At 36.8% G+C, this 13990-nt stretch overlaps 1 protein-coding gene across 1 annotated transcript in view; it reads left to right on the top strand.

Moving 5' to 3' along the window:
* Window positions 1-868: 868 nt before the first annotated feature.
* eys (eyes shut homolog) overlaps window positions 869-13990 on the top strand; it is a 156511-nt gene continuing 143389 nt past the window's right edge. Inside the window, exons 1-6 of the mRNA XM_043256030.1 lie at window positions 869-1759; window positions 4295-4411; window positions 7700-7902; window positions 9781-9896; window positions 12111-12225; window positions 13801-13960. Coding sequence (XP_043111965.1) covers window positions 997-1759; window positions 4295-4411; window positions 7700-7902; window positions 9781-9896; window positions 12111-12225; window positions 13801-13960 — 1474 coding nt within the window. The 5' untranslated portion in view covers window positions 869-996. The remainder of the gene's footprint in view (window positions 1760-4294; window positions 4412-7699; window positions 7903-9780; window positions 9897-12110; window positions 12226-13800; window positions 13961-13990) is intronic.

The raw sequence follows: 13990 nt of genomic DNA, 5'->3' as shown, positions 1-13990 counted from the left end.
TTTTAGTCTACACAACTAGGAAAAGTGGGTGCACCACACCTGACAGAATCCTCAGTGACTATGACAAGTGGAGCAGCCAGTTACTGCCCTCCTTGCCACTCGTGGTGAGAGATTTGAGGGCAATGTTTCTTCCAGGCAAGCAGTCCAAGATTGAGAGCACACAGGAAAGGAGAGTCAAATGTGACTGCTCATTAGTTTGACTAGCCTCATGCAGGCAGGTAGAGCAGAGAGCTGGCCATTTTACTGAAGTTGATTCCCTGGGGGCAGAGCGATGCCAAGCTGTGGGAGAAATCCATGGTTCTGCAGGGTTGTGAAAGAGCCCTGAAACTACATTTAAAGCTTGAGCCACTCAATGTATGTCATATTCGCTGGAGGTTTATTTTGTATTCTATGCACAAGTTCCTTATTTATCCAGTTTCACAACTAATGCAGATGCTTTTTATTCATCCACAGGAGCTATGCCTACGAGTTAAAGGAATAACTTTTCCAAAAATAACAATTCTGCCATTATTTACTCAGCCTCATGTTATTCCAAACCTGTATGCTGTTATTTTTTTCTGTGAAAGACAAAAGTTGAAGAACTCATTTTTAAGAGCTTAGCTCCTGTCCATACAACAACAGTTCAGAATAACCCGAATAATGTCAGAATAATGTTTTTCAGTCTCATCCAAATTCAGTTCAGTTGGGTGATTTTGTTCATTTTTAAACCTAATATTCACAAAATGTAAAGATTGCTTCTTTAAAGTTGCTTGCTGAATCTTTTGATTGTCTTGTCATGATGTATCAAAATAGGTTTCATTTCATTTCATTTCATTTCCAAAGCAGTAATCATGCTATTTTTGCAACATGCTACATTTTTGCACTGGACATATTTGCTTACAAAACATCTACATGCTTGTTTCCCAATCAAAACCTACAGTTCAGAGATCCAGAAAAGCTGAAGAAACTAATCAAGTGGCTAAATAAAGAAAGAGTCAAGATTGAGGAAAGACAAACATGAGAAACCCAGACCTAGTTATCATTGTCTTGCTCCTTGGCTGTGTAATAGATGGTACCGTCTACAGCCAGGTAACCTGCCGCAGGGCCACGTCTCGTGAATGGCACACTCAACCGAAGAACATCAGCGTGAGGTGGACCCTCATGGAGAACACCTGCAGCAGCTTGACCCAGTGCTGGAACAGACAAACAGAAACAAATGGAGGCGTGTGGACAACTGGGCCATATCACCTTCCTCAGCTTTGCCCACTAGAATTTCAACTCGGAGATGTGATGTTTGTTTCTGCTGACAGAACGCTGGAACAATACGGTATCCACCTAATCAATGTGTCCAAAGATGAGTTTGAAAACTGCTTGACTTTAGAGCCACGTAAGGAGCAGTTGGTGTTTGCCAACAGTATTAATGGCACTTTGCAAGTGGAATCGAAATGGCTGACGCCTGGAATGAATTACTTGACGGTCATTCGTAGAGGCAGTAGTCATCTGTGTAGGCTTGGCCTACGCATTGCACTTCTGGTAAAGCCTCAGCACTGCCAGAGCTCACCTCTTCTCCGTCTGTGTTCGGGAAATGGTGAATGCAAAACTACATTTAAAGATGATGCATTTAGCTGTCAGTGCCACAAACACTTTTCAGGACGTTACTGTGAGAACATTGATGGATGCTATGAACAGCCATGCATAAATGGAGGCACCTGCCTGAGCAAGAGAACAGCCTACACAGATTTCCCATCTTATGAATGTCTTTGCCCAGCTCCGTTCACAGGTGAGTTTGCCATGTCTTTTGCTATTTAATATACATTTTTGCAAGTTCAGGCATATTATGAGTTCAATGCAAGTCAACTGACAGCTTTTATTGCATTAAGCAAAACTTGCGTTTAGATTAAGAGTTGGAATTTAAATTCATTTGGCCACACCCCCTTGGATAGTTAGAAAGAATAATTTATGAATGCAACGTTTAAAAATTAAGCACATGTAATGCATTCTATAAAAGTTAAATGATTAAATCAGTGAATTTTTTACTTTTAACCTTTGAATTTCAGTTCATTTTAACACTTTCCGACGTTCAAAATCCAACTATTTCAGGAATTTGGGGAATTTAAAAGGAATTTTTATTAAATGATGAAGGGTGCATAACACAGTTTATTTCTACTGAAAATGCCTTACTAGCTTTAACCCGTAAAAAAAAAAATCACTACAACTACAAATATTTTTACAAACACTACAAATATCTTCTGTTGTAATAAAAATTATGCCACAAATGCCGCCGACTGAGCCTAATGCTAGCTTAACGTCCCTTTAATGCATAGTCCATTATGAATCCATGCTGACCTTTCAATCATAATGGATGGGGGGGAGGTTTAGTGGGTGTCCACCCACCTACAGAAAACAGCCTAGTTTCTTTAAAGACACTTATTTATTATTTATCTGTCATAATTGCAAGTGTTCTACATTTAGCGCTGTGCAATTATTTCAGAACTAGAGCCCCTATGGACCATTTATTTGAATAAGCATTTTTGAAATGATTTTATCCCCCCACCCCCATCTCTTTAGTTCTCTAATCATGGTAATTATTCTCATATGTTTTTGTGCCACCTGAAAGCATTTTTTAATTGCGCAATACTTCATAGTTTTCCTCCTCCTACCATTTAATTTTCTTCTCCCAGTCTTGCTTGTCAATACAATCGGCATCCAAATGTTGTTTAAATGTTGGTCTCTTGGTGAGCACCAAGGAGAGTAGAATATTCAAAGTGGTGTAATGTTGTCATACTGGCTAATGTGGTTTGTTTTTATGTCTGCTGAATAATTCATTGTACTTCTGTTAGAAGCACTGGAGGCGTTCCTTAGAGACTGCTGGGTAACATGCTATCACAACTAGGCCAGTGTGATCTGAGTCACATTAAAGCAGTAAACCGAAATTGATCACAGTTGGTAAATATATATCATAACCAAGTCACATGCTCCATCTTCAGTTCATAGGCATTAATATTTTGAATACACGTTATTCCTTACGCTATTTGTTAAACTGTTGTAATACTGAAAGTATAGTTTATATATATATATATATATATATATATATACACACACACACACAAACTTCAGTTCATAGGCATTAATATTTTGAATACACGTTATTCCTTACGCTATTTGTTAAACTGTTGTAATACTGAAAGTATAGTTTATATATATATATATATATATATATATATATATATATATATATATATATATATATATATATATATATATATATATATATATATACACACACACACACACACACAAACACACATTATATATTTGGTCGATTTTTTTTTTTTTAAATCGTTATTTATTTTCACACACTGACTGTTATAATCGCCTAACTTTTCCTCACAAAAAAAAAAAAAAAAAAATATTAAAAAAACAAAACAAACGGATAAGCTTATGTCCAGACCTCATTATTAAATAAAATAAAATAATATTTTCTCATGATATATGATCCCTTTAAAAAAAGTATTTAAAAAACAGAAAATTGTGTCATTATTTACTTTATGCCCCTATCCTTATCTTCCGCGAAACGAATAGGCGCCGCCTTTCAGTGAAAGGTTCATTGATTCCAAATGTCGAGCGGAAGACCATAAAAGAAAAAATGGTCCAAAGAAACTGTGAAACAATGTTTGTGGGAGGAACACAGTGAAATTTTCAACTTGCGTTGCGGTCAAATCATTTGTGGTGACTGTCAATTCAAAAATTGCGCCTGTGAGGCTTTTGTTCGCTGACGGCCAACAGCATTGGTTCACGCGCGTCACATGAACTGTTGTTTTTGGGCGTGTTTTAAAATAAAACACTGTTGCAGTGTTGGCGTTTGAGAAAGACGATAGCTATCTGCTATCTGTAAAGCATGGCTCAAATTGTACTCACCTCTGCGCACTATCGTATGAATTAAGGTGCTTAAAATGTTACCATTTTATAGACCACTTTTATGACATTTTGTTTGTTTTACAGAACTTGGCAATTAATCACCGTCCACTTTCCTCGTATAGCAAATACAAAATGCTTGCATAATAATACTGCATTAGCCCATTTATTTATTTAGTATGGGTTAATTTTTCTTTGTTAGTTCAATTTGCTGCACTATTTAGAGTTTGGTAAAGTCAGTATTTTGGTAGTTGTTTTAAAATGGCGTTTTATAATGGACTGCACGAAAGCATCAATCTCTTTAGATATTCTTTTACATTGTTATATAAGAGTTTTTCAGATAATGTACTGAATAAATTATGCATGAATTCAATGTAATGTCTATATTTTCACACCTTAGGTGTCAACTGCTCTGCAATCTCTGGATATCAAAATTGCAGTAAAGGATGCAAGGAAGGAGCTTGCGTACAAGTCTCCTCAACTTCCTACAGATGTGAATGTTTCACAGGATATACAGGTGAGCATTTTTGTTAAAATCAAAAACATTCAGTTAGATGTCTGGTTTAGAAATCCACTGTGAATTATGCACTTAGCAATAGAGTGATATTTCTTCTGAGGCCCAGTAATGGATGTTTAATTTTTTACTGTTTGGCTTCATTTGACTCATTATGTTTTGATAATGAGTCATGTGATTAATGAAGGGTCATTTTGGGTGCCTTCACAATGGCAGCGCAATTATGCAAACTCAAATCTGAGTGAGGCATTCTCTATCTCTCTCTGCTCACATTAAGCTGTCTTTCCTAAGTGAGGAAGCGGATTTGAAAAATGGAACAATTGAAGTCTTCGTATAAGAAAGCCTTCAGAAGATCCTTGGTGCATAAATGGCCAATTATTTAATAAAGACTTTGGCTGTGGCTTATTTGAGTGATATGCTCAGGTTGATAAAACTCATCAATGGGGCCTTTCCTGAACAGAAACGGAAATAAACAATTTATGCTCCTGTGCACTTCCCAATCTGTTTATAAGGCACGAGCATGGCATGTTTTTGCTAAGTAATGAGCCTCAATTGCTTCTGTAAAATCATTGCTGGGCTAATGAGCATCTCACCCACAAATGTGTAACAAAACTTTCACTGTCCCTTGGGTGTTCCTGATAATAACATCGTGATAAAGTCTCCAGTCTGAGGTCCAGGTGGCCTTTGCTTGTTGATTAATTGACTTTTGTGTAGCAGCCGTTTGTTCAAGCAGATAGCAGCCTTTAATGTCATGCCTACAGCTTTAATGCGGAAGAAAAATGTCTAGTTTGTCTGACACAGATTTAGGACTATCACAGTTTATGATGAATTTCCACTTGAGATTCACTACTCACAGTAAAACGGCAATGGAACACTTGCAATCTGCATCACGAAAACTGGCCTCTTTTGAGAATACCATCAGCTTAAAAAAAAAAAAAAAAAAAAAATCAAATATGATTTTTCAAGGGTCTCTAATGCTTTCAGACAGGCAGCATCTTTTTGGAGGATCTGACTCAAATCCTTTTAGTTGTCTGTAGGTAGCAATTTAATTTTTGCAAACCCTGATCCACACCACATAACTGTGGATTGAAATCCCATTATTTTTCAGAAAAGTACTGTATTGTCTATTTTAGGTATATTGTTTTTCATAAATCTACGTTATACACATTTTTGAAACATGGTTCATTAAACAATTTACTGTATTTTGATTGAACACCGCTGTATCAAGTTTCTTGTTCAAACCTAATTTGACTAAAAGTGCATACTCTTTGGCCTAGCACAATGTTTCAAACAACTTCTTTCAGTTAAGCAGCTCGATCAAAAACAGGCATTCAATTTTGAGTTTAGGAAAACAGTTCAATTATTCATCCAGTTATTGAACAGTAAATATATGTGAATGTGTAAATACGGTTGAGCAGCTCATGCTTACGTTGCATGGTTCAACAGTTCAACACCGCAATACGATGTAACTGAATATCTGATTTGCCTTTACTACTGCCGTTTTATATTAATGATTCAGCTCAATTAGACAGAGCTGTTGCTCCGTGACGTCAGTACATCAACACAGTCTCTCGCTGCATGTTCTTGGAGCACCTTGTAAGGAAGTGAAAGTAACTGGTCTCCAGTTCTGCTCTGTTTGGGCCCCCTGTGGGGCCAGCAGCTCTCTGACTTTGCCCAAGCTGTCACCCCATTAATCATAGTGAAGTTAACGGCTGGCCCGGTACCGAACTGCCCTTACAGACCAGAGCCTACACACACATAATAATGAGCCCCACACGTGTGACATTTCAAATGAGATTTTCTTTTGATTCCACTCTCTTGTGTATCCTTATTCAGACTGCCAGGGGTGGTTGTATCCGCATGTTATGAAGTTAATAGGATATGCCCTATTGGATACACTATTAATTTTGCTATTCACCTGCCTGTGGTTTTTGTGGAAAATCAAAGAGTGTAATTGTCTTGTTTCTGAGTGGTTTTAAAAGGTTGGCCCCTGATTTGGATGGGCGATATCTCATATCTCTGCTTTTATGACTTTCATCAACCTTCACGAAGTCATCATCAGCCTTTATCAAACCCTGAATCATGTACCTATATGATGCATTACCATTTCTAAGACCTCCTATGAGGAAGATTTACCAAAGGTAGTTCTCGTAGAAGAATGAAATCATATGTTGAGCTTGAGGTTTTTGTAATGTCAAGAGCTTTTCATTTTCAATTTCCCACTGTGGATCCCAGAGAAACACTGCAGAGAGACATACAGTTAGACTGACGCCCAATGGAGTGTCCTCAAAAGCAGTTGGGCGCCTCTGGGACTGATGACCTTTGTATCATTCTGTGAGCTTAACACGCTAGAATATGCTTTAAAAAACTGAACGACAAAAGAAATGGAAAACACAGTAACAAGGAAGATAAATGAGTTAGCTCCTGCTGAGGAACATGGAGGGGGAAAAAAGAAAAAGCAAACAGAGAACCACTAGGGAATAAAATCAAATCATGTTCACCTTGAACCTACAGTGCTGCATAGTCAAGTCTAAATTTAACCTGCGGGGAGCGGAAATCAGACTGATGTTCCAATCCACGGTTACCTTAGAGGAACCGGCAGCCTAGATGTTCTCGGTCCAAAGCCTTCAGCCTGTTTGATTGGGTTGTTCGGTTTAGGGAAGACTTAATTTGGACCCTTGAACCTTCACATTAGTAAAGCATTGAGAAAAGTAAGAGGGGGGGGTGATATGCTCTTTATGTTCTCATTTTTCATCAGACCAAATGAGAGTCGTGGGACGCCACGCTGGGACTCTCAGTACTGTTAATATGCTGGAGCAATTGTTCGCTGTCATTGCAAATGTAAAGTTTAGACATTTGTTCTCACTAAGCAGTCAGAAGCTAATGGTTATAATAAAGATTATTTTACACTTCTCACAAAGTGACTTGTTGCTATGCAAAAAAGTAACAATGTTGCATTTGTAATAAATTGCCCTGGAACTGTTGGATTTTCACATGCGTTATCATAAATAACAGATTGATTACATTGTGCTGCATAGAATCGTTGTAAAACATTTAAATAACTGGAAGAACTGGCAAATAAACGCATTGATTTTATTCCACTTGTTTTAAGACAAAAAGACTTGCTGATGAATCTTGATTTCATCAGCGTTATTTTATTCACAAATGCATGCATATGCACAGTTAGTGAATAAGGCCCCATGTCGAAATCAGAAATGCTTTGACAGAAGCATGCGTTTTTATTCATTTTTAATTACAATCATTCATTCTCAATAAATTCTTTCATTGCAGGTACTTACTGTGAGCGAAAGAGGCTCCTCTGTGATTCAAACCCTTGCTGGAATGACGGTCGCTGTGAGGAGACTGCTAATGGATATGTTTGCACATGCCCAGGGGGTTTCACAGGCCTCAACTGTGAGACCACCACCGAGGCTGACAGCTACTGCAAGTCTAACAGATGTCAACTGGACGAAACTTGCGCCACAGACAAACTTGTGAGGCCTGTTCCTTTTTTTTTTTTTTTTTTTTTTTACATTGCTCATAATGATGTTTTTTTTGGCCTGAGAGGATGTGATTAATTTGAAATGCCACATGCAAATTTCGGTGACACTCCTGAAGCAAATCAGCCCGTGTCATGTTGAAGGTTACAATAGCCATTAATAATTATTTTGATAGCAGAATGAGTATGGCATATGTAACAATTTTTTGATTGGACTTGAGCAAGCTGTTGCACGTTCAGTATAGAACAAAAAATCTTATATTACGGGACGTTTCTGCCATGTTCACTTAGAAATGTTTCCCTGGATTGTTACAGTTACAGTCTGCTGCTCAAGAGCCATTACTGCAATGAAGAGATGAATTTAAAAGAAAGTGGGCCAGTGGCAGACTAATTGTCTTATGTGACCTTCATTTGCTCGGTAGTGAAATTCAGCACATAGGCCTGTCCGTGGCAGATTCTCACGAGATGCTTTAACCGTTTGAGAGCATGGACGGTAAAGATAGACTTTAATCTCCCTCTAACACACATACACACACTCAGACACATTAAATTGATTTGTTTGACATTGATTTGGTCTGTCTGAGACATCCTCCTAAGAGAGCTCATCTGTATGAAAATGAAATAATCCTTCACGCCGCTCTAGAACTGCGCCGATGCTTATATCAGTGGGAGTCTCCGTCTTTCATCTGGGATTGTTCTCTGCTTCTATTACTCATCTTTGAACGACTGAGTCAGAAATGTTATTGATGTCAGGATCGGTTAGTGCAAGTCGGAGAGCAGAAGTGGCTAATGACTTGTCTATTGTACTGCTTTTTCAGCCCTTGATGCTCCACTGCTAGTTATTTCCTTGTTTTTTTCATGATCATCTCAAAATTGCGTTTTAAGTCACTGATTTTGTTTGTCCGGTAGGCAGATGTCCAAGGTTAACAACATGGTGTCTATGCTATTTCCAGAGCCTGTGTCCAATCTGATCCTGTTTTGCACATTTTCTCCAAAATACGGGTGGTTCTGTTGGTCTCAAGCTAGGAAGCGGTAATGTCAGTGTTCGCGGAGCAACTCAAAACACAAACTAAATCACTACAGCTTTAATCAAGTCTGTTTGTACTTCAACAAGTTCACAGGCTCTCTTTTTTTTGTCTCACGGTACCGCTATGCAGTCAATTATTCTATATAAAATTGCATTATTTAAAGTGCCCCAATTATGGATTTTCAAAATTACCTTTTATGCAGTGTGTGCAGTGACTGAAAAAACCTGCAAAGTTTTGAATCTAAAAGGGCACCCTGTAAAAGGTTATTGTGTCTCTAAAGAAAGAAAGAAATCTGAATCATTGAAACGAGTCGGTTTTAAAACGAATCTTAAGCCATTTAATGTAGATATCAGCATAAAACATTAACGTATTGCGGGTCAAAAAATTACTTGGTAGTCGTTAAGCAAGTAAGGTAAAAAAAAAAAAAAAAAACATAAGAAAATGAAAATTTTAACGTGTCACAATCCATAGTAGGGTCACTTTAATGTGCATATATAATATCATAATATCACTTGTGGTGGTATAAAAGTATAAAAGTAAATAAGAGTTATAATGTTATCAAAACAAGGATCAAGGCTTATGAATAAAGACTGATCCGCTATGTTTGTTTACAGCTGAGTTACATAGCCGGTTACTGTGTTTGGGTTTCACATTACTGAAAATATGAGTTTGCAGTTCTCCTGGGACAAACCCCTGCTCTGGCCACACACCAGCTCTATTTTAGTTGAAAAGTGTTATGTGATGCAAAATCAAGGGTGTTCAAGCTCTAGTGTGTGATTAGATTTCAGCATGTTTCTCCACTTGGTACTATAACCCACCTTGGGCTGTTCTTTTCTTTGATACAGAATTTCACATGCATTTGTGTAGACCCGGAGTGCTCGGAGCAGGCAGAGGTGTGCGGCGCTTGGCCCTGTTTCAACGGTGGCATCTGTGTAGTTCAGAATGGCCAATATCATTGCAGGTAAGAATACACAAAGACTTGGTCACATTAGCAGGACTGGCATTTCAGATGAAGGCATTTTTATTGTAATTTCTCTGGTCACAGTCACCAATTGATTACAGCTTAAAGAATATTTTAGATATGCTTTCAATTTCAAGATTCTGGTCTAAAGCAATTTTGTATGAAGGTCAGTAACCTTTTAAATACAGTGTTCCTCTTATTATTGTGAATGATTCTAGGGCCCTATTTGCGCAATGTGTAAAATAGAGTTTTCATATTCTGCTCCCTCAATATGAGTAGTAGTAAAAAAAAAAAAAAAATCTCTAGAACTGCTCTGAGGGTCACTTCTTGAGTATTTTACAATTTCTTACAAGAAAAACTGCTATCACATGTCTTAAAAATGTAATTTTTGTTTTTAAACTTTTAATAAAATGCTGTTTCAGTTGATTTGATTAAAAAAAAGAACATTTAATTTAAACATTAAAACAAAGTGTTATGAATGGAAAAAATAACTAAATAAATAAAACCTGAAAAAAACGAATACTGGACAAAATGGAATTTGGAGAAGAAAAAAAAAAATAGGGGCCTATTTTAGTGCATGTTATTCCAGTGTTAGAGTTGTAGTGGTCTGTTTTCATGTCTATGATTATAATTTTAAGTTTGATATCTTGCTCTTATCTGTATTAATGGTTTGTTTCTCTTCATTGATCCGTGGAGTGTGTTGTTAATTAGTCTTGTAAACCTATTTGTCTTCTGCATGTTCGAACGATTTTGAACAGGCCAATCAACATCCGATTTGAACTAGTGCATGTCGATCAAAAATTTTGTCTGACTTGAGATAGTGCCACTTCCATGTTACTGTGACATAAGCCACTGAAGTACAGAGAGAGCAATTCGGGTACAGCTGGCTTGCTCTGTCAGTACAGCTTCTCCAGAGTGGCTGTGCAGGCTCTGATGATGACACAGCTATTTCACGATTGGCCAGACTCAGTTATGACTACGATAAAGTGCATTTCATGTTTATTCTGACACCTTCAGTTCTATAAATGCTACCAAATCAGGGTTTTTATAACAGCACCTTTTTTCATGTACTCTTAATGCTGTACTATGCCATGCTTATCAAAATAAAAAAAAAATGCTGACACTTAACAGTATTTAAATACCAATTTGCTGAACTTCTTTTTTATACATAGGCTCAGTTTCTGCTTGCTGCACAAGACTAAAATACCCGGTCTTCCTGAGGCTTGTTTGGTTGGTTAGTCCCTGTCCAGGGTTTAACAAGTCAGAAATATTCTCCTTCTGAACCAATTTGTGCCTTTGGGTTTGATGACATGTCTTTGAAGACCAATCATGTGTAGTATCTTTTCATAATTTGTTAATCAAAAATATTAATTTTACTTGATCAATTGCTTTGCACCGCTGAATATCACGTATGCTGTGATTGTGTGTTTCTTCTTGGTATATGGTTTTATTAGCCAGAAATAGGAATGCAGTCTGTAGACAGTGAAATGTTCATTAAATTTCCAGTGGTAAGGTTCAATATTCAGCCTGTGACAGCTTTTGAATTACTTCCTGCTGATAATGAGGGAATCCGCTACAGTTTTCTGCTGCTTTATGAGTTCTTCCAGTCCTTGGGGGGTTCACAGCTATGTCTTCTCTTGCTCCTGCTCATCTTTCTAGCTTTTATTAGCAAAGATCACTTGAATCAATACATTTGATGGCCCCTCTGACTAAATGACAAACGGAAGATAAGATAGGGATTGAAAGGGGGAAAATGAATTAAAAATTGAGAAAAAGCATGACTAGAGGATGATAGTGTGTGTGTGTGCGTGTGTGTAAAGAGAAGGAGAGATAAAAGCAATAGCATTTGGTCACCTGGGAGTCTGTGTTAATAATTGAGTGATCTTGCCTATGTGTGACAGAATAAGATCTCTGAAGTCTTATCACAGCAGAAGGAAGGCTAAGATCTGACAAAGGCCAAAGAAACAAGAGGATATTCACTATTTATGAAGCACGTGTGACAGAGGTTGAACATTTAACAGACATTTCTGTCATGCATTTGCTTAAAAGATCTTTTAATATTCCACGAATGTCACCAAGAAGCATGATGGTCATTATGAGACACCTGTGGCATCTAAAAACAGACGAAAAGTGTCTGCATTTCATCATATCATCAGGGATATTTGCCCTTGTCTATTTTTATATGTGGCTACGGTTAATGTTATCTTCTTTTAGATGCCGACGAGGTTTTTCCGGAAAGAATTGTGAAGAAATAATTGACTTCTGCAAGCTGCTCAGCATTAACTGCCTGAATGAGGGATTGTGTCTCAGCTTAGTCGGAGGATATAATGTAAGTAACCAATTTTTTTTTTAAATGGTTAATTTGTATGATAAAATGCATTAACAATTAATTTCAGATGCCATGCATTTTTTTTTTATATTGCCCCATTATAAAGAAGGCAAATCAGAAAACTTGAAAACAACTTGAGATGTATGCTTTGCAAATGCAGGAAATGTTCAAAATGAAAATGAAATAATCATCCCAAAAAAAAAATCTCTCCCCTTCTCAACAGCTAATGCACATCTATTAATTTATAAGAGTTCTCAGTCTTACAGTCACATTATAGAATTCTTGATTTATGCTTGTGTCTCAAGGTTTCAGCCATCCTCTTCTATTTCAATATCATCTTTCTGTCACTCCCATCAACAGATCTGCTCTTTGAGTGATGCGTCACAGTTATACACTGTCGATTGATGCTGTCGCATCTGTTTTTATTATGAAGGGCTCTAGAATATGCTCTTCACATGAATTGATTTACTTCAAGTGCAATTTGTTAAACTATCAAAATTGGTTGTTCATACGTGGAGAACTGACACAGTCATGTAAAATGTTTGCATGTATAAATATAAATGCTTTTTTGATATAGTGGAAAAAATGCATTTGAAGTAATGAACAACCTATGATTGATTCAGATTTGTAAATGAAATGTAAATAATTAAGAAAAATGTCATAAAATACAGGTTTGGAACATGCAGGAGAGTTATTTTTATTTTAAATTTAAATTGTAATTGTTTAATTGAACAGTTTTATTAAATGTTTATTTTACAAGTGTGAAAAGCACAAAATGAGGCCTGAAAAAATATCTACATTCTACAAAAATGAAGGGGAAAATAGTTTTTGAGTATGTCAGCATTAACTTTTGAAAGATGAAGTAAAAGTTCTCTATTTTATGTTACAGTAAGCTGATAACATCCTGGGAAGCTCAAAATGTGTTCTTGAAGGCTTCATGGCTGATATATATGACTTTACTTAAAATAACTTGGCGAGAGGTGGAAAAAAAAAAAGAACAACTTGACAAAACTGCACAGATACTGTTGTGCATTGGAATTTTAAAGAACTCTTTCTCTGAAGAAGTTTCTGCTATGTATATTAACATTGGTTATTAGAAGAGCTGATACGATTAGTGTGTGGTTTGGAGACATCTGGTTGTTTAATTTCTAATCACTGTCGTCCTTAATTAAAACTTTGACATAGTCCAGAAAACAGGCCACATTTCTTCATTAGCAAATTGGTGAAGAATCTGTTGGTCATCAGCAACATTTGTTTCTTAAACTTCCTTTTCCCCTCTTTATGATTCTTAAACTCTAATAAGCTAAATAATTGCCTTCTGAGTAATGATTCTTAGTATTGCCAAGAACCTAATTAGATTTAAGGACATTTAGCAAAACTTAATTCGTAGCCAGAAACGTACATAACAACAGCTTTTAGTCAAAAGCTCGTAAGCACATTTAACCAAACTATAAGACTATATGTTCATGTGTGTTATTTTTTTTAATGCAGAATTGTAAATGTGTTTAGTGTTTTGATGATGATTTAATATCCAATATTTAATGTTAATTACTAAAACATCTTTTTCCCCAACAGTGTCTCTGTGCACCAGGATGGACGGGGGAGTTTTGTCAGTACTTGGATAACGCATGCTTAGCTTATCCAAACAGATGCTTGAACGGAGCTACTTGCATCAGTATGAGTCAGCCAACTGCACCCCCGCACTATATGTGCACCTGTCTCCCTGGATACACAGGTTAAAAGAAAACTATATCAACAAACTCTG

The sequence above is a fragment of the Puntigrus tetrazona genome, chromosome 13 (assembly GCF_018831695.1).
Source record: "Puntigrus tetrazona isolate hp1 chromosome 13, ASM1883169v1, whole genome shotgun sequence".
NCBI lineage: Eukaryota > Metazoa > Chordata > Actinopteri > Cypriniformes > Cyprinidae > Puntigrus > Puntigrus tetrazona.
The sequence above is the reverse complement of the archived record's forward strand: the minus strand, read 5'-3'. Positions and strand labels throughout refer to the sequence as shown.